A 25,221-nucleotide genomic window follows, 5' to 3' on the forward strand; every position below is an offset into this window, starting at 1 on the left:
ACCTAGAGCAGGCTGCCCAGGACCGTGCCCAGATGACTTTCGAAGGTTGGAGACTCCACAATCTCCCTGGGCAGCCCATGTGTATAGCATAGCATAGCACAGCATAGCGTAGCACAGAGTGTTTTCAGTTGGAAGGGACCTACAACGATCACCTAGTCCAACTGCCTGAGCACCTGAGGGCTGAGCCAAAGTTAAAGCATGTTATTAAGGGCATTGTCCCAATGCCTCTTAGACACTGACAGGCTTGGGGCATCGACAACCTCTCTGGCAAGCCTGTTCCAGTGTTTGACCAGCCTCTCAGTAAAGAAATGCTTCCTAATGTCCAGTCAAAACCTCCCCTGGCACAGTTTGAACCATTCCCATGCATCCTATCACTGGATACCAGGGAGAAGAGATCAGCACCTCCTTCTGCACTTCCCCTCCTCAGGAACTGTAGAGAGCAAGGAGGTCGCCCCTCAGCCTCCTTTTCTCCAAACTAGGCAAGCCCAGACTCCTTAGCCACTCCTCATGAGACTTTCCTTCCAGCCCTTTCACCAGCTTTGTTGCTCTCCTCTGGACGCATTCAAGTACCTGAACATCCTTCTTAAATTGTGGGGCCCAGAACTGCACACAGTACTCAAGGTGAGGCCGCACCAGTGCTCAACACAGCGGGACAATCGCCTCTTTTGACCAGCTGGTTGTGCTGTGTTTGATGCACCCCAGGATGCAGGTTGCCCTCTCGGCTGCCAGGGCACACTGCTGACTCGTCTTGAGCCTGCTGTTGACCAGCACCCCCAGATCCCGTCCTGCAGCGTTTCATGACCACTGTGGCCAACACAGCCACCTACCATCGCATCTCCCACGAGTCCTTCTCTATTCACAAAGAGCAACTCTAGGAGGGCATCTTTCCCAGTTGGCTCACTGAGTACTTGTGACAAGAAGTTATCTCCTACAAACGTCAAGAATTTCCAAGACCTGCTCGTCGCAGGAGTATGGTATTCCCAGCTGATGCCTGGGAGGTTGAAATCTCCCACGAGGACAAGGGCTACCGATCCAGAAATTTCTCCAAATTGCCTATAGAAGAACTCATCAGTGCTTACATTCTGGCTGGGCGATGGGTAGCAGACACCCACTACAACATCTCCTTTGTTTTCCCTCCCCCTAATCCCCACCCAGAGGCTCCCAACCGCATCACCACTAACTGTAAGGGTTGTACAAGCAAACCTCTGCCTTGCATACAGCGCGACACCTCCAGCACGCCTGCCCAGCCTATCCCTCCTGAACGGCCTGTAGCCCTCCATCCCAGCACTCCAATCGTGGGACTCCTTCCACCAACTTCAGAGCACCCTCAGCGTCAGGACGTGCTTTCTTGTGTTCAGATGGAATTTCAAGTTTTCTCGTTGGTGCCCATTGGTTCTTGTCCTGACAGGGCTCACTACTGAGAAAGGTCTGGCTCCCTTGCCCTCGTTCCCTCCCATCCGGTATGCAAGCACAGAGGCATCTTGCCCTTGAAATGGAAGCAGAGCAGGAGACTGGAAAAGAAAGGAAAAAGGGATCAGGGGAAGCATTCTGTTTTGGTCCTACTTACTTACCTCAAAATGCTGCCCCGCTGCTTCTGCATCTGAGCAGGTAGCAAGCTGCTAGCTGCCCACATTCCCCAACAAAGTGTTGCACAGACACTCACAGACAGAGGGTTGGTTAAAAGAAGCTAATTTATTGTCATCTTTGCATCGCATAACGGTCCCAGAGGGAATCAACTCTTTCCAACAAGACAGGTGGTCCCATCCTGCTACAGGTGGTAACAGAAGCCTCAGCTGCAATGGCATCTTCAGCTGGACCGGCGGAGATTCCCCAAACTCTACTTATGCTGAGCTGCTCTTGGGCGGTATCATCTCCATGCCTAGTTTGCTCACATCTGCGGGACAGACTCCCCAGGCAGTCTCTGGGATGAGCAGATTCTCTGCCCCAGTGTCCGAAATTGTCCCCTGGGTCCCACCAGTGTGAGAGGAAAGCAGTTCCTCAGGGTCACAGGCATGGGTGGAAAAGCCTGTGACCACCAGGGTATGGGTGCAGAGCTGCAGACCTCTGAGGTGGAAATTGTGCTGCTGGGTGTGCTTCGCCGTGAGTCTGAAAAGCGGCGTCTCGACAACAGCGCAGCTCTCCAGTCATGGTGCGCTGCTGGCGAAGCTGGCCTCTGCCTGCTCAAGGCTCAGGTAGGCGTCTGAGCTGCCTTGCTGCACTGCAAAAATCATCTCAGCGCAGATGTTCATCTCGGAGGTGCTTGTCAGCTGGAACCTGCAGGACTGGGAGGAGGGCAGCACCGTTAGCTGGCAGTGGTGCGACTGAGGCAAAAGCGGCCAGGCTGATCTCACCAACAGTTGGACCCAGCCGGCGACTTTCTCCACGTCTAAGTAGGAGCGTGTGCAGAGGGTGCGTAGGAAGTACGAGCTCTGATCCGTCGGCAGCTTGTCGTCGGGGTGGTGGAGAGAGCACAGAATATCCCCCAGCAGCTGCTTCCTCGAGCACATGCACTCCAGCACCACGTGGATGCTGGAGCGCCTTGCTGGCAGCTGCCCCGTGGTGTCCAGCTCCAGGCTGAAAGAGTGCCCAGGGGGTGGCCGCAGGAACACGAGCAGGCGGTAGCCGATGCTGTCCTCCTGGACACTCCAGGCTTCATAGGTGCCGTTCATCCCCATGGCTGGGTGCATCTGCGGCATGGAAGTCCCCTGGCAAAACACTCGGCAGACACCAAGGAGGTCACCCACCAGCTCCTTCAGCACCTTGCACGTGCCCGGCAGGCCCCGTATTGGCGGTTGGGTGGACACAGCCAAAAAGCCGACACCATTGTGGGCACCACTGAGGTCTTCCTCCTCCTCCTCCTCGTCATCCTCCTCCTCGCTGCTGGAGCTGCCCTGCTCGCTGAAGCTGCCAGAGGCAAGCTTCATTTCCCTGGCCATCCAGCAGACGTTAGCGAGCAGGATCAGGAGCAGGGCTGGTGGAATAGTCCATAACGGCCATTGCTGCAGCACAGAAAGGAGCGTGGCTTCCTCCGCGGCCCTGCTCCGCTCCATCTCCTGCAGCAGCCGAGTCATCTCCTCATGCAGATACTCCTCACGCTGCTGCATCCTCTCGGCCGCGGCCACATCTATCTGCTGATCGTGCTTCAGCCCGTGCTGGACGGCCAGCACAGCCAGGACGAGGGCAATTGCCGCAACCATGGCCTGGAGGAAGTGGGAGAAAAGGGGGCTCAGCAGGGCTGTGTGGGAGGGTGCACGGGGCTGGGGGAGCGAGGCAAGAGCCGCCTGGAGCTGGGGGCCAGCAGGAGAAGGGGTGAGGGAGGTGGGAGGGAGCAAGGGCAGGGTTTGTCAGCACTGCAGGGATGGGAGCCGCGGGCTGTCCCAGAAAAGTGTTTGGGCACTGGTGTCGACAGGCTCGAAGGGGCCGCAGGCCCTGGTTGGAGACAGCATGGGGCCCACCCTGCCCCAGCCGCCCTGATGACCAGCTCCTGGCTGGGCTGTGCCCCGTGAAAGGGCAAGAGACACCCCAGTAGACTCTGCCGAGGCCCCATCCCTGACACCCAACAGCGTCCCACGCAGCCACGGGCACCCAGCACGTCCCCAAAGCCTCTCTGGGCACCGGCCACCGCTGAAGGCCCGAGCACCTCTGCCCCCAGCCCCGAGGGCGGTACCGCGGCCTGCCCTGAGGGGCTCGGCTCTCGCTCTGCCTTAGAAACCCCCTGGCCACCTGCCCCGTCCCCCATCCAGCCCAGCCTTCCCCCTGCATGCTGCACTCACCGATCGCCCAAGTGGAACTGCAGCGCGGCTGCCTGATGATGTCCCTGGGGACAGCTCCCATTGTGACCCGTCCCCTGTGCTGTCACAGCCACCAGAGCAGCATCCCCCAGCCGGCAAGCCCCACCCTTCGTCCCCACCGCCCCGCTCAGCGGGTCCTGGGCATCACACCAAGTACAAACCCTGCCGGCAGGAGCGAGCTCCCAGGGGCTCTCTTGACAAAGCGGGCGGACACCCCCAAAACGGTAATTGGAATTAAAATGGGGACTGTAGGTGGATGTCCCTGACGTACGTAGGGAGGCGCAAAGTCTTCTGGGCCAGGTGGCCTGACTCTGAGGGGTCTTGAAACGAAGAGATACGAGCCCCTGGGCAGAGACAAAACTCCTCCTCCCTCTTCTCCTCTTGGATTCCTCCTGCCGGGGCAGGACTTAGCCCTGCAAACCCTGACGATCAGGCCAAATGCAAACCGTGTCTCCGGTGCCAGTGGAAATGATCCCGCGGCTCCTGTCTCCAGCTACAAACCTGCCCCCTGCGAGGGCAAGCGAGGGGGCTGGAGAGGCCACGCCAGAGCCCGCATCTCGCGGCTCCCCTCAGGTTTGCCCGGTTCAGGAGACCCCCCTGTACACCACGCTGGAGCGCTCTGCTGCGGATCATGCCTCCCAGAAACGTGGCCTGTACTGCACGAGTGCACGCCTCGAGACCCGGACACCTCAAAAGCTTTCTTTAGCCTTGCTGCATATGTGCCAAGACTGACACGGCTGCCATGTTGCTGTCAGTTCAGCAGGTGCAGAACCGTACATCCGATGCGCCTCCTGTGCGAAGCTTTCTGGAGGCAAAAAGTGGGAGCATGCCCTGAAGTCTCTTTCTGTGCTGAGTCTCTCTTGTGGAGGTGGTGGGGACCTGAGGTCCCAAGTGGAGGGAACATGTCTTTGCTCTCTCTGCCTGTGACGGTAGGCAGGCCACCCAAAGGAATTCAAAGCGTGCACGTGTGAGAGAAGGTGACGTGGCCTGTGGATGTTTGACTCCTGCTCTGCCACCCTGTGAGATGGGTCGGCTCCCTTGTGCCGGCCTTTGTGCTTGTAGACGTGACTGTGCTCTCGGTGCCTTCGTGACACTGATGGGGGATGATGGCGTCTATCCCTGTGGCGGGATGGGACCTCTCCGTGGCAGGGCCTCTGTCCTTGCTGTGGTGGTGAGACATCAGTGTTCCAAAAGAGACTCTGTTTCCGAATGATGATGAGGGGGTGCAGGGGGGCAGGTGCCTGGTGCTGCAGGACACTCCTCCCTCCTGCGCCTGCCCTAGCTGTGCCTCCAGCTCTCAAGCTGCTGCTCTGCATTGGCTCGTGCCCAAGCCTCCCACCGGTGCAGCAAGTAGAGCATCCAGAGCCCCGCTCCACACTTGTGCTGCTTGTTCCCCGTGCAGAGGGCTCACCACTTGGAGACTGTGATGTCCACCTGCTCAGGGGTCGCCCCGAGGCAATGCTGTCAGCCTCCCAGGGGATGGTTTGCCCCAAGTTCACCTGGTGCAATGCCCCTGCTCAAGCACAGCCACCTAGAGCAGGCTGCCCAGGACCGTGTCCAGATGACTTTCGAAGGTTGGAGACTCCACAATCTCCCTGGGCAGCCCATGTGTATAGCATAGCATAGCACAGCATAGCGTAGCACAGAGTGTTTTCAGTTGGAAGGGACCTACAACGATCACCTAGTCCAACTGCCTGAGCACCTGAGGGCTGAGCCAAAGTTAAAGCATGTTATTAAGGGCATTGTCCCAATGCCTCTTAGACACTGACAGGCTTGGGGCATCGACAACCTCTCTGGCAAGCCTGTTCCAGTGTTTGACCAGCCTCTCAGTAAAGAAATGCTTCCTAATGTCCAGTCAAAACCTCCCCTGGCACAGCTTGAACCATTCCCATGCATCCTATCACTGGATACCAGGGAGAAGAGATCAGCACCTCCTTCTGCACTTCCCCTCCTCAGGAACTGTAGAGAGCAAGGAGGTCGCCCCTCAGCCTCCTTTTCTCCAAACTAGGCAAGCCCAGACTCCTTAGCCACTCCTCATGAGACTTTCCTTCCAGCCCTTTCACCAGCTTTGTTGCTCTCCTCTGGACGCAATTCAAGTACCTGAACATCCTTCTTAAATTGTGGGGCCCAGAACTGCACACAGTACTCAAGGTGAGGCCGCACCAGTGCTCAACACAGCGGGACAATCGCCTCTTTTGACCAGCTGGTTGTGCTGTGTTTGATGCACCCCAGGATGCAGGTTGCCCTCTCGGCTGCCAGGGCACACTGCTGACTCGTCTTGAGCCTGCTGTTGACCAGCACCCCCAGATCCCGTCCTGCAGCGTTTCATGACCACTGTGGCCAACACAGCCACCTACCATCGCATCTCCCACGAGTCCTTCTCTGTTCACAAAGAGCAACTCTAGGAGGGCATCTTTCCCAGTTGGCTCACTGAGTACTTGTGACAAGAAGTTATCTCCTACAAACGTCAAGAATTTCCAAGACCTGCTCGTTGCAGGAGTATGGTATTCCCAGCTGATGCCTGGGAGGTTGAAATCTCCCACGAGGACAAGGGCTACCGATCCAGAAATTTCTCCAAATTGCCTATAGAAGAACTCATCAGTGCTTACATTCTGGCTGGGCGATGGGTAGCAGACACCCACTACAACATCTCCTTTGTTTTCCCTCCCCCTAATCCCCACCCAGAGGCTCCCAACCGCATCACCACTAACTGTAAGGGTTGTACAAGCAAACCTCTGCCTTGCATACAGCGCGACACCTCCAGCACGCCTGCCCAGCCTATCCCTCCTGAACGGCCTGTAGCCCTCCATCCCAGCACTCCAATCGTGGGACTCCTTCCACCAACTTCAGAGCACCCTCAGCGTCAGGACGTGCTTTCTTGTGTTCAGATGGAATTTCAAGTTTTCTCGTTGGTGCCCATTGGTTCTTGTCCTGACAGGGCTCACTACTGAGAAAGGTCTGGCTCCCTTGCCCTCGTTCCCTCCCATCCGGTATGCAAGCACAGAGGCATCTTGCCCTTGAAATGGAAGCAGAGCAGGAGACTGGAAAAGAAAGGAAAAAGGGATCAGGGGAAGCATTCTGTTTTGGTCCTACTTACTTACCTCAAAATGCTGCCCCGCTGCTTCTGCATCTGAGCAGGTAGCAAGCTGCTAGCTGCCCACATTCCCCAACAAAGTGTTGCACAGACACTCACAGACAGAGGGTTGGTTAAAAGAAGCTAATTTATTGTCATCTTTGCATCGCATAACGGTCCCAGAGGGAATCAACTCTTTCCAACAAGACAGGTGGTCCCATCCTGCTACAGGTGGTAACAGAAGCCTCAGCTGCAATGGCATCTTCAGCTGGACCGGCGGAGATTCCCCAAACTCTACTTATGCTGAGCTGCTCTTGGGCGGTATCATCTCCATGCCTAGTTTGCTCACATCTGCGGGACAGACTCCCCAGGCAGTCTCTGGGATGAGCAGATTCTCTGCCCCAGTGTCCAAAATTGTCCCCTGGGTCCCACCAGTGTGAGAGGAAAGCAGTTCCTCAGGGTCACAGGCATGGGTGGAAAAGCCTGTGACCACCAGGGTATGGGTGCAGAGCTGCAGACCTCTGAGGTGGAAATTGTGCTGCTGGGTGTGCTTCGCCGTGAGTCTGAAAAGCGGCGTCTCGACAACAGCGCAGCTCTCCAGTCATGGTGCGCTGCTGGCGAGGCTGGCCTCTGCCTGCTCAAGGCTCAGGTAGGCGTCTGAGCTGCCTTGCTGCACTGCAAAAATCATCTCAGCGCAGATGTTCATCTCGGAGGTGCTTGTCAGCTGGAACCTGCAGGACTGGGAGGAGGGCAGCACCGTTAGCTGGCAGTGGTGCGACTGAGGCAAAAGCGGCCAGGCTGATCTCACCAACAGTTGGACCCAGCCGGCGACTTTCTCCACGTCTAAGTAGGAGCGTGTGCAGAGGGTGCGTAGGAAGTACGAGCTCTGATCCGTCGGCAGCTTGTCGTCGGGGTGGTGGAGAGAGCACAGAATATCCCCCAGCAGCTGCTTCCTCGAGCACATGCACTCCAGCACCACGTGGATGCTGGAGCGCCTTGCTGGCAGCTGCCCCGTGGTGTCCAGCTTCAGGCTGAAAGAGTGCCCAGGGGGTGGCCGCAGGAACACGACCAGGCGGTAGCCGATGCTGTCCTCCTGGACACTCCAGGCTTCATAGGTGCCGTTCATCCCCATGGCTGGGTGCATCTGCGGCATGGAAGTCCCCTGGCAAAACACTCGGCAGACACCAAGGAGGTCACCCACCAGCTCCTTCAGTACCTTGCACGTGCCCGGCAGGCCCCGTATTGGCAGTTGGGTGGACACAGCCAAAGAGCCGACACCATTGTGTGCACCACTGAGGTCTTCCTCCTCCTCCTCCTCCTCGTCGTCCTCCTCCTCGCTGAAGCTGCCAGAGGCAAGCTTCATTTCCCTGGCCACCCAGCAGGCGCTAGCGAGCAGGAGCAGGGCTCCTGGAACAGTCCATAACGGCCACTGCTGCAGCACAGAAAGGAGCGTGGCTTCCTCCGCGGCCCTGCTCCGCTCAATCTCCTGCAGCAGCCGAGTCATCTCCTCATGCAGATACTCCTCACGCTGCTGCATCCTCTCGGCCGCGGCCGCATCTATCTGCTGATCGTGCTTCAGCCCGTGCTGGACGGCCAGCACAGCCAGGACGAGGGCAATTGCCGCAACCATGGCCTGGAGGAAGTGGGAGAAAAGGGGGCTCAGCAGGGCTGTGTGGGAGGGTGCACGGGGCTGGGGGAGCGAGGCAAGAGCCGCCTGGAGCTGGGGGCCAGCAGGAGAAGGGGTGAGGGAGGTGGGAGGGAGCAAGGGCAGGGTTTGTCAGCACTGCAGGGATGGGAGCCGCGGGCTGTCCCAGAAAAGTGTTTGGGCACTGGTGTCGACAGGCTCGAAGGGGCCGCAGGCCCTGGTTGGAGACAGCATGGGGCCCACCCTGCCCCAGCCGCCCTGATGACCAGCTCCTGGCTGGGCTGTGCCCCGTGAAAGGGCAAGAGACACCCCAGTAGACTCTGCCGAGGCCCCATCCCTGACACCCAACAGCGTCCCACGCAGCCACGGGCACCCAGCACGTCCCCAAAGCCTCTCTGGGCACCGGCCACCGCTGAAGGCCCGAGCACCTCTGCCCCCAGCCCCGAGGGCGGTACCGCGGCCTGCCCTGAGGGGCTCGGCTCTCGCTCTGCCTTAGAAACCCCCTGGCCACCTGCCCCGTCCCCCATCCAGCCCAGCCTTCCCCCTGCATGCTGCACTCACCGATCGCCCAAGTGGAACTGCAGCGCGGCTGCCTGATGATGTCCCTGGGGACAGCTCCCATTGTGACCCGTCCCCTGTGCTGTCACAGCCACCAGAGCAGCATCCCCCAGCCGGCAAGCCCCACCCTTCGTCCCCACCGCCCCGCTCAGCGGGTCCTGGGCATCACACCAAGTACAAACCCTGCCGGCAGGAGCGAGCTCCCAGGGGCTCTCTTGACAAAGCGGGCGGACACCCCCAAAACGGTAATTGGAATTAAAATGGGGACTGTAGGTGGATGTCCCTGACGTACGTAGGGAGGCGCAAAGTCTTCTGGGCCAGGTGGCCTGACTCTGAGGGGTCTTGAAACGAGGAGATACGAGCCCCTGGGCAGAGACAAAACTCCTCCTCCCTCTTCTCCGCTTGGATTCCTCCTGCCGGGGCAGGACTTAGCCCTGCAAACCCTGACGATCAGGCCAAATGCAAACCGTGTCTCTGGTGCCAGTGGAAATGATCCCGCGGCTCCTGTCTCCAGCTACAAACCTGCCCCCCGCGAGGGCAAGCGAGGGGGCTGGAGAGGCCACGCCAGAGCCCGCATCTCGCGGCTCCCCTCAGGTTTGCCCGGTTCAGGAGACCCCCCTGTACACCACGCTGGAGCGCTCTGCTGCGGATCATGCCTCCCAGAAACGTGGCCTGTACTGCACGAGTGCACGCCTCGAGACCCGGACACCTCAAAAGCTTTCTTTAGCCTTGCTGCATATGTGCCAAGACTGACACGGCTGCCATGTTGCTGTCAGTTCAGCAGGTGCAGAACCGTACATCCGATGCGCCTCCTGTGCGAAGCTTTCTGGAGGCAAAAAGTGGGAGCATGCCCTGAAGTCTCTTTCTGTGCTGAGTCTCTCTTGTGGAGGTGGTGGGGACCTGAGGTCCCAAGTGGAGGGAACATGTCTTTGCTCTCTCTGCCTGTGACGGTAGGCAGGCCACCCAAAGGAATTCAAAGCGTGCACGTGTGAGAGAAGGTGACGTGGCCTGTGGATGTTTGACTCCTGCTCTGCCACCCTGTGAGATGGGTCGGCTCCCTTGTGCCGGCCTTTGTGCTTGTAGACGTGACTGTGCTCTCGGTGCCTTCGTGACACTGATGGGGGATGATGGCGTCTATCCCTGTGGCGGGATGGGGCCTCTCCGTGGCAGGGCCTCTGTCCTTGCTGTGGTGGTGAGACATCAGTGTTCCAAAAGAGACTCTGTTTCCGAATGATGATGAGGGGGTGCAGGGGGGCAGGTGCCTGGTGCTGCAGGACACTCCTCCCTCCTGCGCCTGCCCTAGCTGTGCCTCCAGCTCTCAAGCTGCTGCTCTGCATTGGCTCGTGCCCAAGCCTCCCACCAGTGCAGCAAGCAGAGCATCCAGAGCTCCGCTCCACACTTGTGCTGCTTGTTCCCCGTGCAGAGGGCTCACCACTTGGAGACTGTGATGTCCACCTGCTCAGGGGTCGCCCCGAGGCAATGCTGTCAGCCTCCCAGGGGATGGTTTGCCCCAAGTTCACCTGGTGCAATGCCCCTGCTCAAGCACAGCCACCTAGAGCAGGCTGCCCAGGACCGTGTCCAGATGACTTTCGAAGGTTGGAGACTCCACAATCTCCCTGGGCAGCCCATGTGTATAGCATAGCATAGCACAGCATAGCGTAGCACAGAGTGTTTTCAGTTGGAAGGGACCTACAACGATCACCTAGTCCAACTGCCTGAGCACCTGAGGGCTGAGCCAAAGTTAAAGCATGTTATTAAGGGCATTGTCCCAATGCCTCTTAGACACTGACAGGCTTGGGGCATCGACAACCTCTCTGGCAAGCCTGTTCCAGTGTTTGACCAGCCTCTCAGTAAAGAAATGCTTCCTAATGTCCAGTCAAAACCTCCCCTGGCACAGCTTGAACCATTCCCATGCATCCTATCACTGGATACCAGGGAGAAGAGATCAGCACCTCCTTCTGCACTTCCCCTCCTCAGGAACTGTAGAGAGCAAGGAGGTCGCCCCTCAGCCTCCTTTTCTCCAAACTAGGCAAGCCCAGACTCCTTAGCCACTCCTCATGAGACTTTCCTTCCAGCCCTTTCACCAGCTTTGTTGCTCTCCTCTGGACGCAATTCAAGTACCTGAACATCCTTCTTAAATTGTGGGGCCCAGAACTGCACACAGTACTCAAGGTGAGGCCGCACCAGTGCTCAACACAGCGGGACAATCGCCTCTTTTGACCAGCTGGTTGTGCTGTGTTTGATGCACCCCAGGATGCAGGTTGCCCTCTCGGCTGCCAGGGCACACTGCTGACTCGTCTTGAGCCTGCTGTTGACCAGCACCCCCAGATCCCGTCCTGCAGCGTTTCATGACCACTGTGGCCAACACAGCCACCTACCATCGCATCTCCCACGAGTCCTTCTCTGTTCACAAAGAGCAACTCTAGGAGGGCATCTTTCCCAGTTGGCTCACTGAGTACTTGTGACAAGAAGTTATCTCCTACAAACGTCAAGAATTTCCAAGACCTGCTCGTCGCAGGAGTATGGTATTCCCAGCTGATGCCTGGGAGGTTGAAATCTCCCACGAGGACAAGGGCTACCGATCCAGAAATTTCTCCAAATTGCCTATAGAAGAACTCATCAGTGCTTACATTCTGGCTGGGCGATGGGTAGCAGACACCCACTACAACATCTCCTTTGTTTTCCCTCCCCCTAATCCCCACCCAGAGGCTCCCAACCGCATCACCACTAACTGTAAGGGTTGTACAAGCAAACCTCTGCCTTGCATACAGCGCGACACCTCCAGCACGCCTGCCCAGCCTATCCCTCCTGAACGGCCTGTAGCCCTCCATCCCAGCACTCCAATCGTGGGACTCCTTCCACCAACTTCAGAGCACCCTCAGCGTCAGGACGTGCTTTCTTGTGTTCAGATGGAATTTCAAGTTTTCTCGTTGGTGCCCATTGGTTCTTGTCCTGACAGGGCTCACTACTGAGAAAGGTCTGGCTCCCTTGCCCTCGTTCCCTCCCATCCGGTATGCAAGCACAGAGGCATCTTGCCCTTGAAATGGAAGCAGAGCAGGAGACTGGAAAAGAAAGGAAAAAGGGATCAGGGGAAGCATTCTGTTTTGGTCCTACTTACTTACCTCAAAATGCTGCCCCGCTGCTTCTGCATCTGAGCAGGTAGCAAGCTGCTAGCTGCCCACATTCCCCAACAAAGTGTTGCACAGACACTCACAGACAGAGGGTTGGTTAAAAGAAGCTAATTTATTGTCATCTTTGCATCGCATAACGGTCCCAGAGGGAATCAACTCTTTCCAACAAGACAGGTGGTCCCATCCTGCTACAGGTGGTAACAGAAGCCTCAGCTGCAATGGCATCTTCAGCTGGACCGGCGGAGATTCCCCAAACTCTACTTATGCTGAGCTGCTCTTGGGCGGTATCATCTCCATGCCTAGTTTGCTCACATCTGCGGGACAGACTCCCCAGGCAGTCTCTGGGATGAGCAGATTCTCTGCCCCAGTGTCCAAAATTGTCCCCTGGGTCCCACCAGTGTGAGAGGAAAGCAGTTCCTCAGGGTCACAGGCATGGGTGGAAAAGCCTGTGACCACCAGGGTATGGGTGCAGAGCTGCAGACCTCTGAGGTGGAAATTGTGCTGCTGGGTGTGCTTCGCCGTGAGTCTGAAAAGCGGCGTCTCGACAACAGCGCAGCTCTCCAGTCATGGTGCGCTGCTGGCGAGGCTGGCCTCTGCCTGCTCAAGGCTCAGGTAGGCGTCTGAGCTGCCTTGCTGCACTGCAAAAATCATCTCAGCGCAGATGTTCATCTCGGAGGTGCTTGTCAGCTGGAACCTGCAGGACTGGGAGGAGGGCAGCACCGTTAGCTGGCAGTGGTGCGACTGAGGCAAAAGCGGCCAGGCTGATCTCACCAACAGTTGGACCCAGCCGGCGACTTTCTCCACGTCTAAGTAGGAGCGTGTGCAGAGGGTGCGTAGGAAGTACGAGCTCTGATCCGTCGGCAGCTTGTCGTCGGGGTGGTGGAGAGAGCACAGAATATCCCCCAGCAGCTGCTTCCTCGAGCACATGCACTCCAGCACCACGTGGATGCTGGAGCGCCTTGCTGGCAGCTGCCCCGTGGTGTCCAGCTTCAGGCTGAAAGAGTGCCCAGGGGGTGGCCGCAGGAACACGACCAGGCGGTAGCCGATGCTGTCCTCCTGGACACTCCAGGCTTCATAGGTGCCGTTCATCCCCATGGCTGGGTGCATCTGCGGCATGGAAGTCCCCTGGCAAAACACTCGGCAGACACCAAGGAGGTCACCCACCAGCTCCTTCAGTACCTTGCACGTGCCCGGCAGGCCCCGTATTGGCAGTTGGGTGGACACAGCCAAAGAGCCGACACCATTGTGTGCACCACTGAGGTCTTCCTCCTCCTCCTCCTCCTCGTCGTCCTCCTCCTCGCTGAAGCTGCCAGAGGCAAGCTTCATTTCCCTGGCCACCCAGCAGGCGCTAGCGAGCAGGAGCAGGGCTCCTGGAACAGTCCATAACGGCCACTGCTGCAGCACAGAAAGGAGCGTGGCTTCCTCCGCGGCCCTGCTCCGCTCAATCTCCTGCAGCAGCCGAGTCATCTCCTCATGCAGATACTCCTCACGCTGCTGCATCCTCTCGGCCGCGGCCGCATCTATCTGCTGATCGTGCTTCAGCCCGTGCTGGACGGCCAGCACAGCCAGGACGAGGGCAATTGCCGCAACCATGGCCTGGAGGAAGTGGGAGAAAAGGGGGCTCAGCAGGGCTGTGTGGGAGGGTGCACGGGGCTGGGGGAGCGAGGCAAGAGCCGCCTGGAGCTGGGGGCCAGCAGGAGAAGGGGTGAGGGAGGTGGGAGGGAGCAAGGGCAGGGTTTGTCAGCACTGCAGGGATGGGAGCCGCGGGCTGTCCCAGAAAAGTGTTTGGGCACTGGTGTCGACAGGCTCGAAGGGGCCGCAGGCCCTGGTTGGAGACAGCATGGGGCCCACCCTGCCCCAGCCGCCCTGATGACCAGCTCCTGGCTGGGCTGTGCCCCGTGAAAGGGCAAGAGACACCCCAGTAGACTCTGCCGAGGCCCCATCCCTGACACCCAACAGCGTCCCACGCAGCCACGGGCACCCAGCACGTCCCCAAAGCCTCTCTGGGCACCGGCCACCGCTGAAGGCCCGAGCACCTCTGCCCCCAGCCCCGAGGGCGGTACCGCGGCCTGCCCTGAGGGGCTCGGCTCTCGCTCTGCCTTAGAAACCCCCTGGCCACCTGCCCCGTCCCCCATCCAGCCCAGCCTTCCCCCTGCATGCTGCACTCACCGATCGCCCAAGTGGAACTGCAGCGCGGCTGCCTGATGATGTCCCTGGGGACAGCTCCCATTGTGACCCGTCCCCTGTGCTGTCACAGCCACCAGAGCAGCATCCCCCAGCCGGCAAGCCCCACCCTTCGTCCCCACCGCCCCGCTCAGCGGGTCCTGGGCATCACACCAAGTACAAACCCTGCCGGCAGGAGCGAGCTCCCAGGGGCTCTCTTGACAAAGCGGGCGGACACCCCCAAAACGGTAATTGGAATTAAAATGGGGACTGTAGGTGGATGTCCCTGACGTACGTAGGGAGGCGCAAAGTCTTCTGGGCCAGGTGGCCTGACTCTGAGGGGTCTTGAAACGAGGAGATACGAGCCCCTGGGCAGAGACAAAACTCCTCCTCCCTCTTCTCCGCTTGGATTCCTCCTGCCGGGGCAGGACTTAGCCCTGCAAACCCTGACGATCAGGCCAAATGCAAACCGTGTCTCTGGTGCCAGTGGAAATGATCCCGCGGCTCCTGTCTCCAGCTACAAACCTGCCCCCCGCGAGGGCAAGCGAGGGGGCTGGAGAGGCCACGCCAGAGCCCGCATCTCGCGGCTCCCCTCAGGTTTGCCCGGTTCAGGAGACCCCCCTGTACACCACGCTGGAGCGCTCTGCTGCGGATCATGCCTCCCAGAAACGTGGCCTGTACTGCACGAGTGCACGCCTCGAGACCCGGACACCTCAAAAGCTTTCTTTAGCCTTGCTGCATATGTGCCAAGACTGACACGGCTGCCATGTTGCTGTCAGTTCAGCAGGTGCAGAACCGTACATCCGATGCGCCTCCTGTGCGAAGCTTTCTGGAGGCAAAAAGTGGGAGCATGCCCTGAAGTCTCTTTCTGTGCTGAGTCTCTCTTGTGGAGGTGGTGGGGACCTGAGGTCCCAAGTGGAGGGAACATGTCTTTGCTCTCTCTGCCTGTGACGGTAGGCAGGCCACCCAAAGGAATTCAAAGCGTGCACGTGTGAGAGAAGGTGACGTGGCCTGTGGATGTTTGACTCCTGCTCTGCCACCCTGTGAGATGGGTCGGCTCCCTTGTGCCGGCCTTTGTGCTTGTAGACGTGACTGTGCTCTCGGTGCCTTCGTGACACTGATGGGGGATGATGGCGTCTATCCCTGTGGCGGGATGGGGCCTCTCCGTGGCAGGGCCTCTGTCCTTGCTGTGGTGGTGAGACATCAGTGTTCCAAAAGAGACTCTGTTTCCGAATGATGATGAGGGGGTGCAGGGGGGCAGGTGCCTGGTGCTGCAGGACGCTCCTCCCTCCTGCGCCTGCCCTAGCTGTGCCTCCAGCTCTCAAGCTGCTGCTCTGCATTGGCTCGTGCCCAAGCCTCCCACCAGTGCAGCAAGCAGAGCATCCAGAGCCCCGCTCCACACTTGTGCTGCTTGTTCCCCGTGCAGAGGGCTCACCACTTGGAGACTGTGATGTCCACCTGCTCAGGGGTCGCCCCGAGGCAATGCTGTCAGCCTCCCAGGGGATGGTTTGCCCCAAGTTCACCTGGTGCAATGCCCCTGCTCAAGCACAGCCACCTAGAGCAGGCTGCCCAGGACCGTGCCCAGATGACTTTCGAAGGTTGGAGACTCCACAATCTCCCTGGGCAGCCCATGTGTATAGCATAGCATAGCACAGCATAGCGTAGCACAGAGTGTTTTCAGCTGGAAGGGACCTACAACGATCACCTAGTCCAACTGCCTGAGCACCTGAGGGCTGAGCCAAAGTTAAAGCATGTTATTAAGGGCATTGTCCCAATGCCTCTTAGACACTGACAGGCTTGGGGCATCGACAACCTCTCTGGCAAGCCTGTTCCAGTGTTTGACCAGCCTCTCAGTAAAGAAATGCTTCCTAATGTCCAGTCAAAACCTCCCCTGGCACAGTTTGAACCATTCCCATGCATCCTATCACTGGATACCAGGGAGAAGAGATCAGCACCTCCTTCTGCACTTCCCCTCCTCAGGAACTGTAGAGAGCAAGGAGGTCGCCCCTCAGCCTCCTTTTCTCCAAACTAGGCAAGCCCAGACTCCTTAGCCACTCCTCATGAGACTTTCCTTCCAGCCCTTTCACCAGCTTTGTTGCTCTCCTCTGGACGCAATTCAAGTACCTGAACATCCTTCTTAAATTGTGGGGCCCAGAACTGCACACAGTACTCAAGGTGAGGCCGCACCAGTGCTCAACACAGCGGGACAATCGCCTCTTTTGACCAGCTGGTTGTGCTGTGTTTGATGCACCCCAGGATGCAGGTTGCCCTCTCGGCTGCCAGGGCACACTGCTGACTCGTCTTGAGCCTGCTGTTGACCAGCACCCCCAGATCCCGTCCTGCAGCGTTTCATGACCACTGTGGCCAACACAGCCACCTACCATCGCATCTCCCACGAGTCCTTCTCTGTTCACAAAGAGCAACTCTAGGAGGGCATCTTTCCCAGTTGGCTCACTGAGTACTTGTGACAAGAAGTTATCTCCTACAAACGTCAAGAATTTCCAAGACCTGCTCGTTGCAGGAGTATGGTATTCCCAGCTGATGCCTGGGAGGTTGAAATCTCCCACGAGGACAAGGGCTACCGATCCAGAAATTTCTCCAAATTGCCTATAGAAGAACTCATCAGTGCTTACATTCTGGCTGGGCGATGGGTAGCAGACACCCACTACAACATCTCCTTTGTTTTCCCTCCCCCTAATCCCCACCCAGAGGCTCCCAACCGCATCACCACTAACTGTAAGGGTTGTACAAGCAAACCTCTGCCTTGCATACAGCGCGACACCTCCAGCACGCCTGCCCAGCCTATCCCTCCTGAACGGCCTGTAGCCCTCCATCCCAGCACTCCAATCGTGGGACTCCTTCCACCAACTTCAGAGCACCCTCAGCGTCAGGACGTGCTTTCTTGTGTTCAGATGGAATTTCAAGTTTTCTCGTTGGTGCCCATTGGTTCTTGTCCTGACAGGGCTCACTACTGAGAAAGGTCTGGCTCCCTTGCCCTCGTTCCCTCCCATCCGGTATGCAAGCACAGAGGCATCTTGCCCTTGAAATGGAAGCAGAGCAGGAGACTGGAAAAGAAAGGAAAAAGGGATCAGGGGAAGCATTCTGTTTTGGTCCTACTTACTTACCTCAAAATGCTGCCCCGCTGCTTCTGCATCTGAGCAGGTAGCAAGCTGCTAGCTGCCCACATTCCCCAACAAAGTGTTGCACAGACACTCACAGACAGAGGGTTGGTTAAAAGAAGCTAATTTATTGTCATCTTTGCATCGCATAACGGTCCCAGAGGGAATCAACTCTTTCCAACAAGACAGGTGGTCCCATCCTGCTACAGGTGGTAACAGAAGCCTCAGCTGCAATGGCATCTTCAGCTGGACCGGCGGAGATTCCCCAAACTCTACTTATGCTGAGCTGCTCTTGGGCGGTATCATCTCCATGCCTAGTTTGCTCACATCTGCGGGACAGACTCCCCAGGCAGTCTCTGGGATGAGCAGATTCTCTGCCCCAGTGTCCAAAATTGTCCCCTGGGTCCCACCAGTGTGAGAGGAAAGCAGTTCCTCAGGGTCACAGGCATGGGTGGAAAAGCCTGTGACCACCAGGGTATGGGTGCAGAGCTGCAGACCTCTGAGGTGGAAATTGTGCTGCTGGGTGTGCTTCGCCGTGAGTCTGAAAAGCGGCGTCTCGACAACAGCGCAGCTCTCCAGTCATGGTGCGCTGCTGGCGAGGCTGGCCTCTGCCTGCTCAAGGCTCAGGTAGGCGTCTGAGCTGCCTTGCTGCACTGCAAAAATCATCTCAGCGCAGATGTTCATCTCGGAGGTGCTTGTCAGCTGGAACCTGCAGGACTGGGAGGAGGGCAGCACCGTTAGCTGGCAGTGGTGCGACTGAGGCAAAAGCGGCCAGGCTGATCTCACCAACAGTTGGACCCAGCCGGCGACTTTCTCCACGTCTAAGTAGGAGCGTGTGCAGAGGGTGCGTAGGAAGTACGAGCTCTGATCCGTCGGCAGCTTGTCGTCGGGGTGGTGGAGAGAGCACAGAATATCCCCCAGCAGCTGCTTCCTCGAGCACATGCACTCCAGCACCACGTGGATGCTGGAGCGCCTTGCTGGCAGCTGCCCCGTGGTGTCCAGCTTCAGGCTGAAAGAGTGCCCAGGGGGTGGCCGCAGGAACACGACCAGGCGGTAGCCGATGCTGTCCTCCTGGACACTCCAGGCTTCATAGGTGCCGTTCATCCCCATGGCTGGGTGCATCTGCGGCATGGAAGTCCCCTGGCAAAACACTCGGCAGACACCAAGGAGGTCACCCACCAGCTCCTTCAGTACCTTGCACGTGCCCGGCAGGCCCCGTATTGGCAGTTGGGTGGACACAGCCAAAGAGCCGACACCATTGTGTGCACCACTGAGGTCTTCCTCCTCCTCCTCCTCCTCGTCGTCCTCCTCCTCGCTGAAGCTGCCAGAGGCAAGCTTCATTTCCCTGGCCACCCAGCAGGCGCTAGCGAGCAGGAGCAGGGCTCCTGGAACAGTCCATAACGGCCACTGCTGCAGCACAGAAAGGAGCGTGGCTTCCTCCGCGGCCCTGCTCCGCTCAATCTCCTGCAGCAGCCGAGTCATCTCCTCATGCAGATACTCCTCACGCTGCTGCATCCTCTCGGCCGCGGCCGCATCTATCTGCTGATCGTGCTTCAGCCCGTGCTGGACGGCCAGCACAGCCAGGACGAGGGCAATTGCCGCAACCATGGCCTGGAGGAAGTGGGAGAAAAGGGGGCTCAGCAGGGCTGTGTGGGAGGGTGCACGGGGCTGGGGGAGCGAGGCAAGAGCCGCCTGGAGCTGGGGGCCAGCAGGAGAAGGGGTGAGGGAGGTGGGAGGGAGCAAGGGCAGGGTTTGTCAGCACTGCAGGGATGGGAGCCGCGGGCTGTCCCAGAAAAGTGTTTGGGCACTGGTGTCGACAGGCTCGAAGGGGCCGCAGGCCCTGGTTGGAGACAGCATGGGGCCCACCCTGCCCCAGCCGCCCTGATGACCAGCTCCTGGCTGGGCTGTGCCCCGTGAAAGGGCAAGAGACACCCCAGTAGACTCTGCCGAGGCCCCATCCCTGACACCCAACAGCGTCCCACGCAGCCACGGGCACCCAGCACGTCCCCAAAGCCTCTCTGGGCACCGGCCACCGCTGAAGGCCCGAGCACCTCTGCCCCCAGCCCCGAGGGCGGTACCGCGGCCTGCCCTGAGGGGCTCGGCTCTCGCTCTGCCTTAGAAACCCCCTGGCCACCTGCCCCGTCCCCCATCCAGCCCAGCCTTCCCCCTGCATGCTGCACTCACCGATCGCCCAAGTGGAACTGCAGCGCGGCTGCCTGATGATGTCCCTGGGGACAGCTCCCATTGTGACCCGTCCCCTGTGCTGTCACAGCCACCAGAGCAGCATCCCCCAGCCGGCAAGCCCCACCCTTCGTCCCCACCGCCCCGCTCAGCGGGTCCTGGGCATCACACCAAGTACAAACCCTGCCGGCAGGAGCGAGCTCCCAGGGGCTCTCTTGACAAAGCGGGCGGACACCCCCAAAACGGTAATTGGAATTAAAATGGGGACTGTAGGTGGATGTCCCTGACGTACGTAGGGAGGCGCAAAGTCTTCTGGGCCAGGTGGCCTGACTCTGAGGGGTCTTGAAACGAGGAGATACGAGCCCCTGGGCAGAGACAAAACTCCTCCTCCCTCTTCTCCTCTTGGATTCCTCCTGCCGGGGCAGGACTTAGCCCTGCAAACCCTGACGATCAGGCCAAATGCAAACCGTGTCTCCGGTGCCAGTGGAAATGATCCCGCGGCTCCTGTCTCCAGCTACAAACCTGCCCCCCGCGAGGGCAAGCGAGGGGGCTGGAGAGGCCACGCCAGAGCCCGCATCTCGCGGCTCCCCTCAGGTTTGCCCGGTTCAGGAGACCCCCCTGTACACCACGCTGGAGCGCTCTGCTGCGGATCATGCCTCCCAGAAACGTGGCCTGTACTGCACGAGTGCACGCCTCGAGACCCGGACACCTCAAAAGCTTTCTTTAGCCTTGCTGCATATGTGCCAAGACTGACACGGCTGCCATGTTGCTGTCAGTTCAGCAGGTGCAGAACCGTACATCCGATGCGCCTCCTGTGCGAAGCTTTCTGGAGGCAAAAAGTGGGAGCATGCCCTGAAGTCTCTTTCTGTGCTGAGTCTCTCTTGTGGAGGTGGTGGGGACCTGAGGTCCCAAGTGGAGGGAACATGTCTTTGCTCTCTCTGCCTGTGACGGTAGGCAGGCCACCCAAAGGAATTCAAAGCGTGCACGTGTGAGAGAAGGTGACGTGGCCTGTGGATGTTTGACTCCTGCTCTGCCACCCTGTGAGATGGGTCGGCTCCCTTGTGCCGGCCTTTGTGCTTGTAGACGTGACTGTGCTCTCGGTGCCTTCGTGACACTGATGGGGGATGATGGCGTCTATCCCTGTGGCGGGATGGGGCCTCTCCGTGGCAGGGCCTCTGTCCTTGCTGTGGTGGTGAGACATCAGTGTTCCAAAAGAGACTCTGTTTCCGAATGATGATGAGGGGGTGCAGGGGGGCAGGTGCCTGGTGCTGCAGGACACTCCTCCCTCCTGCGCCTGCCCTAGCTGTGCCTCCAGCTCTCAAGCTGCTGCTCTGCATTGGCTCGTGCCCAAGCCTCCCACCAGTGCAGCAAGCAGAGCATCCAGAGCTCCGCTCCACACTTGTGCTGCTTGTTCCCCGTGCAGAGGGCTCACCACTTGGAGACTGTGATGTCCACCTGCTCAGGGGTCGCCCCGAGGCAATGCTGTCAGCCTCCCAGGGGATGGTTTGCCCCAAGTTCACCTGGTGCAATGCCCCTGCTCAAGCACAGCCACCTAGAGCAGGCTGCCCAGGACCGTGTCCAGATGACTTTCGAAGGTTGGAGACTCCACAATCTCCCTGGGCAGCCCATGTGTATAGCATAGCATAGCACAGCATAGCGTAGCACAGAGTGTTTTCAGTTGGAAGGGACCTACAACGATCACCTAGTCCAACTGCCTGAGCACCTGAGGGCTGAGCCAAAGTTAAAGCATGTTATTAAGGGCATTGTCCCAATGCCTCTTAGACACTGACAGGCTTGGGGCATCGACAACCTCTCTGGCAAGCCTGTTCCAGTGTTTGACCAGCCTCTCAGTAAAGAAATGCTTCCTAATGTCCAGTCAAAACCTCCCCTGGCACAGCTTGAACCATTCCCATGCATCCTATCACTGGATACCAGGGAGAAGAGATCAGCACCTCCTTCTGCACTTCCCCTCCTCAGGAACTGTAGAGAGCAAGGAGGTCGCCCCTCAGCCTCCTTTTCTCCAAACTAGGCAAGCCCAGACTCCTTAGCCACTCCTCATGAGACTTTCCTTCCAGCCCTTTCACCAGCTTTGTTGCTCTCCTCTGGACGCAATTCAAGTACCTGAACATCCTTCTTAAATTGTGGGGCCCAGAACTGCACACAGTACTCAAGGTGAGGCCGCACCAGTGCTCAACACAGCGGGACAATCGCCTCTTTTGACCAGCTGGTTGTGCTGTGTTTGATGCACCCCAGGATGCAGGTTGCCCTCTCGGCTGCCAGGGCACACTGCTGACTCGTCTTGAGCCTGCTGTTGACCAGCACCCCCAGATCCCGTCCTGCAGCGTTTCATGACCACTGTGGCCAACACAGCCACCTACCATCGCATCTCCCACGAGTCCTTCTCTGTTCACAAAGAGCAACTCTAGGAGGGCATCTTTCCCAGTTGGCTCACTGAGTACTTGTGACAAGAAGTTATCTCCTACAAACGTCAAGAATTTCCAAGACCTGCTCGTCGCAGGAGTATGGTATTCCCAGCTGATGCCTGGGAGGTTGAAATCTCCCACGAGGACAAGGGCTACCGATCCAGAAATTTCTCCAAATTGCCTATAGAAGAACTCATCAGTGCTTACATTCTGGCTGGGCGATGGGTAGCAGACACCCACTACAACATCTCCTTTGTTTTCCCTCCCCCTAATCCCCACCCAGAGGCTCCCAACCGCATCACCACTAACTGTAAGGGTTGTACAAGCAAACCTCTGCCTTGCATACAGCGCGACACCTCCAGCACGCCTGCCCAGCCTATCCCTCCTGAACGGCCTGTAGCCCTCCATCCCAGCACTCCAATCGTGGGACTCCTTCCACCAACTTCAGAGCACCCTCAGCGTCAGGACGTGCTTTCTTGTGTTCAGATGGAATTTCAAGTTTTCTCGTTGGTGCCCATTGGTTCTTGTCCTGACAGGGCTCACTACTGAGAAAGGTCTGGCTCCCTTGCCCTCGTTCCCTCCCATCCGGTATGCAAGCACAGAGGCATCTTGCCCTTGAAATGGAAGCAGAGCAGGAGACTGGAAAAGAAAGGAAAAAGGGATCAGGGGAAGCATTCTGTTTTGGTCCTACTTACTTACCTCAAAATGCTGCCCCGCTGCTTCTGCATCTGAGCAGGTAGCAAGCTGCTAGCTGCCCACATTCCCCAACAAAGTGTTGCACAGACACTCACAGACAGAGGGTTGGTTAAAAGAAGCTAATTTATTGTCATCTTTGCATCGCATAACGGTCCCAGAGGGAATCAACTCTTTCCAACAAGACAGGTGGTCCCATCCTGCTACAGGTGGTAACAGAAGCCTCAGCTGCAATGGCATCTTCAGCTGGACCGGCGGAGATTCCCCAAACTCTACTTATGCTGAGCTGCTCTTGGGCGGTATCATCTCCATGCCTAGTTTGCTCACATCTGCGGGACAGACTCCCCAGGCAGTCTCTGGGATGAGCAGATTCTCTGCCCCAGTGTCCAAAATTGTCCCCTGGGTCCCACCAGTGTGAGAGGAAAGCAGTTCCTCAGGGTCACAGGCATGGGTGGAAAAGCCTGTGACCACCAGGGTATGGGTGCAGAGCTGCAGACCTCTGAGGTGGAAATTGTGCTGCTGGGTGTGCTTCGCCGTGAGTCTGAAAAGCGGCGTCTCGACAACAGCGCAGCTCTCCAGTCATGGTGCGCTGCTGGCGAGGCTGGCCTCTGCCTGCTCAAGGCTCAGGTAGGCGTCTGAGCTGCCTTGCTGCACTGCAAAAATCATCTCAGCGCAGATGTTCATCTCGGAGGTGCTTGTCAGCTGGAACCTGCAGGACTGGGAGGAGGGCAGCACCGTTAGCTGGCAGTGGTGCGACTGAGGCAAAAGCGGCCAGGCTGATCTCACCAACAGTTGGACCCAGCCGGCGACTTTCTCCACGTCTAAGTAGGAGCGTGTGCAGAGGGTGCGTAGGAAGTACGAGCTCTGATCCGTCGGCAGCTTGTCGTCGGGGTGGTGGAGAGAGCACAGAATATCCCCCAGCAGCTGCTTCCTCGAGCACATGCACTCCAGCACCACGTGGATGCTGGAGCGCCTTGCTGGCAGCTGCCCCGTGGTGTCCAGCTTCAGGCTGAAAGAGTGCCCAGGGGGTGGCCGCAGGAACACGACCAGGCGGTAGCCGATGCTGTCCTCCTGGACACTCCAGGCTTCATAGGTGCCGTTCATCCCCATGGCTGGGTGCATCTGCGGCATGGAAGTCCCCTGGCAAAACACTCGGCAGACACCAAGGAGGTCACCCACCAGCTCCTTCAGTACCTTGCACGTGCCCGGCAGGCCCCGTATTGGCAGTTGGGTGGACACAGCCAAAGAGCCGACACCATTGTGTGCACCACTGAGGTCTTCCTCCTCCTCCTCCTCCTCGTCGTCCTCCTCCTCGCTGAAGCTGCCAGAGGCAAGCTTCATTTCCCTGGCCACCCAGCAGGCGCTAGCGAGCAGGAGCAGGGCTCCTGGAACAGTCCATAACGGCCACTGCTGCAGCACAGAAAGGAGCGTGGCTTCCTCCGCGGCCCTGCTCCGCTCAATCTCCTGCAGCAGCCGAGTCATCTCCTCATGCAGATACTCCTCACGCTGCTGCATCCTCTCGGCCGCGGCCGCATCTATCTGCTGATCGTGCTTCAGCCCGTGCTGGACGGCCAGCACAGCCAGGACGAGGGCAATTGCCGCAACCATGGCCTGGAGGAAGTGGGAGAAAAGGGGGCTCAGCAGGGCTGTGTGGGAGGGTGCACGGGGCTGGGGGAGCGAGGCAAGAGCCGCCTGGAGCTGGGGGCCAGCAGGAGAAGGGGTGAGGGAGGTGGGAGGGAGCAAGGGCAGGGTTTGTCAGCACTGCAGGGATGGGAGCCGCGGGCTGTCCCAGAAAAGTGTTTGGGCACTGGTGTCGACAGGCTCGAAGGGGCCGCAGGCCCTGGTTGGAGACAGCATGGGGCCCACCCTGCCCCAGCCGCCCTGATGACCAGCTCCTGGCTGGGCTGTGCCCCGTGAAAGGGCAAGAGACACCCCAGTAGACTCTGCCGAGGCCCCATCCCTGACACCCAACAGCGTCCCACGCAGCCACGGGCACCCAGCACGTCCCCAAAGCCTCTCTGGGCACCGGCCACCGCTGAAGGCCCGAGCACCTCTGCCCCCAGCCCCGAGGGCGGTACCGCGGCCTGCCCTGAGGGGCTCGGCTCTCGCTCTGCCTTAGAAACCCCCTGGCCACCTGCCCCGTCCCCCATCCAGCCCAGCCTTCCCCCTGCATGCTGCACTCACCGATCGCCCAAGTGGAACTGCAGCGCGGCTGCCTGATGATGTCCCTGGGGACAGCTCCCATTGTGACCCGTCCCCTGTGCTGTCACAGCCACCAGAGCAGCATCCCCCAGCCGGCAAGCCCCACCCTTCGTCCCCACCGCCCCGCTCAGCGGGTCCTGGGCATCACACCAAGTACAAACCCTGCCGGCAGGAGCGAGCTCCCAGGGGCTCTCTTGACAAAGCGGGCGGACACCCCCAAAACGGTAATTGGAATTAAAATG

The 25,221-nt window shown here is 58.7% G+C and overlaps 4 protein-coding genes across 4 annotated transcripts; all 4 read right to left on the reverse strand.

Moving 5' to 3' along the window:
• Positions 1 to 7,465: 7,465 nt before the first annotated feature.
• LOC132317063 (inositol 1,4,5-trisphosphate receptor-interacting protein-like 1) lies at positions 7,466 to 8,494 on the reverse strand. The gene has a single exon (XM_059817883.1). The coding sequence runs from the start codon at positions 8,492 to 8,494 to the stop codon at positions 7,466 to 7,468; it is 1,029 nt and encodes a 342-aa protein (XP_059673866.1).
• Positions 8,495 to 12,762: 4,268 nt separating this feature from the next.
• Positions 12,763 to 13,791, reverse strand: LOC132317064 (inositol 1,4,5-trisphosphate receptor-interacting protein-like 1). The gene has a single exon (XM_059817884.1). The coding sequence runs from the start codon at positions 13,789 to 13,791 to the stop codon at positions 12,763 to 12,765; it is 1,029 nt and encodes a 342-aa protein (XP_059673867.1).
• A 4,268-nt stretch (positions 13,792 to 18,059) lies between these two features.
• LOC132317065 (inositol 1,4,5-trisphosphate receptor-interacting protein-like 1) lies at positions 18,060 to 19,088 on the reverse strand. Its single transcript, XM_059817885.1, has one exon. The coding sequence runs from the start codon at positions 19,086 to 19,088 to the stop codon at positions 18,060 to 18,062; it is 1,029 nt and encodes a 342-aa protein (XP_059673868.1).
• Positions 19,089 to 23,356: 4,268 nt separating this feature from the next.
• LOC132317066 (inositol 1,4,5-trisphosphate receptor-interacting protein-like 1) lies at positions 23,357 to 24,385 on the reverse strand. Its single transcript, XM_059817886.1, has one exon. The coding sequence runs from the start codon at positions 24,383 to 24,385 to the stop codon at positions 23,357 to 23,359; it is 1,029 nt and encodes a 342-aa protein (XP_059673869.1).
• Positions 24,386 to 25,221: the final 836 nt, after the last annotated feature.

This window comes from Gavia stellata, chromosome 5, assembly GCF_030936135.1.
Source record: "Gavia stellata isolate bGavSte3 chromosome 5, bGavSte3.hap2, whole genome shotgun sequence".
Classification (NCBI taxonomy): domain Eukaryota; kingdom Metazoa; phylum Chordata; class Aves; order Gaviiformes; family Gaviidae; genus Gavia; species Gavia stellata.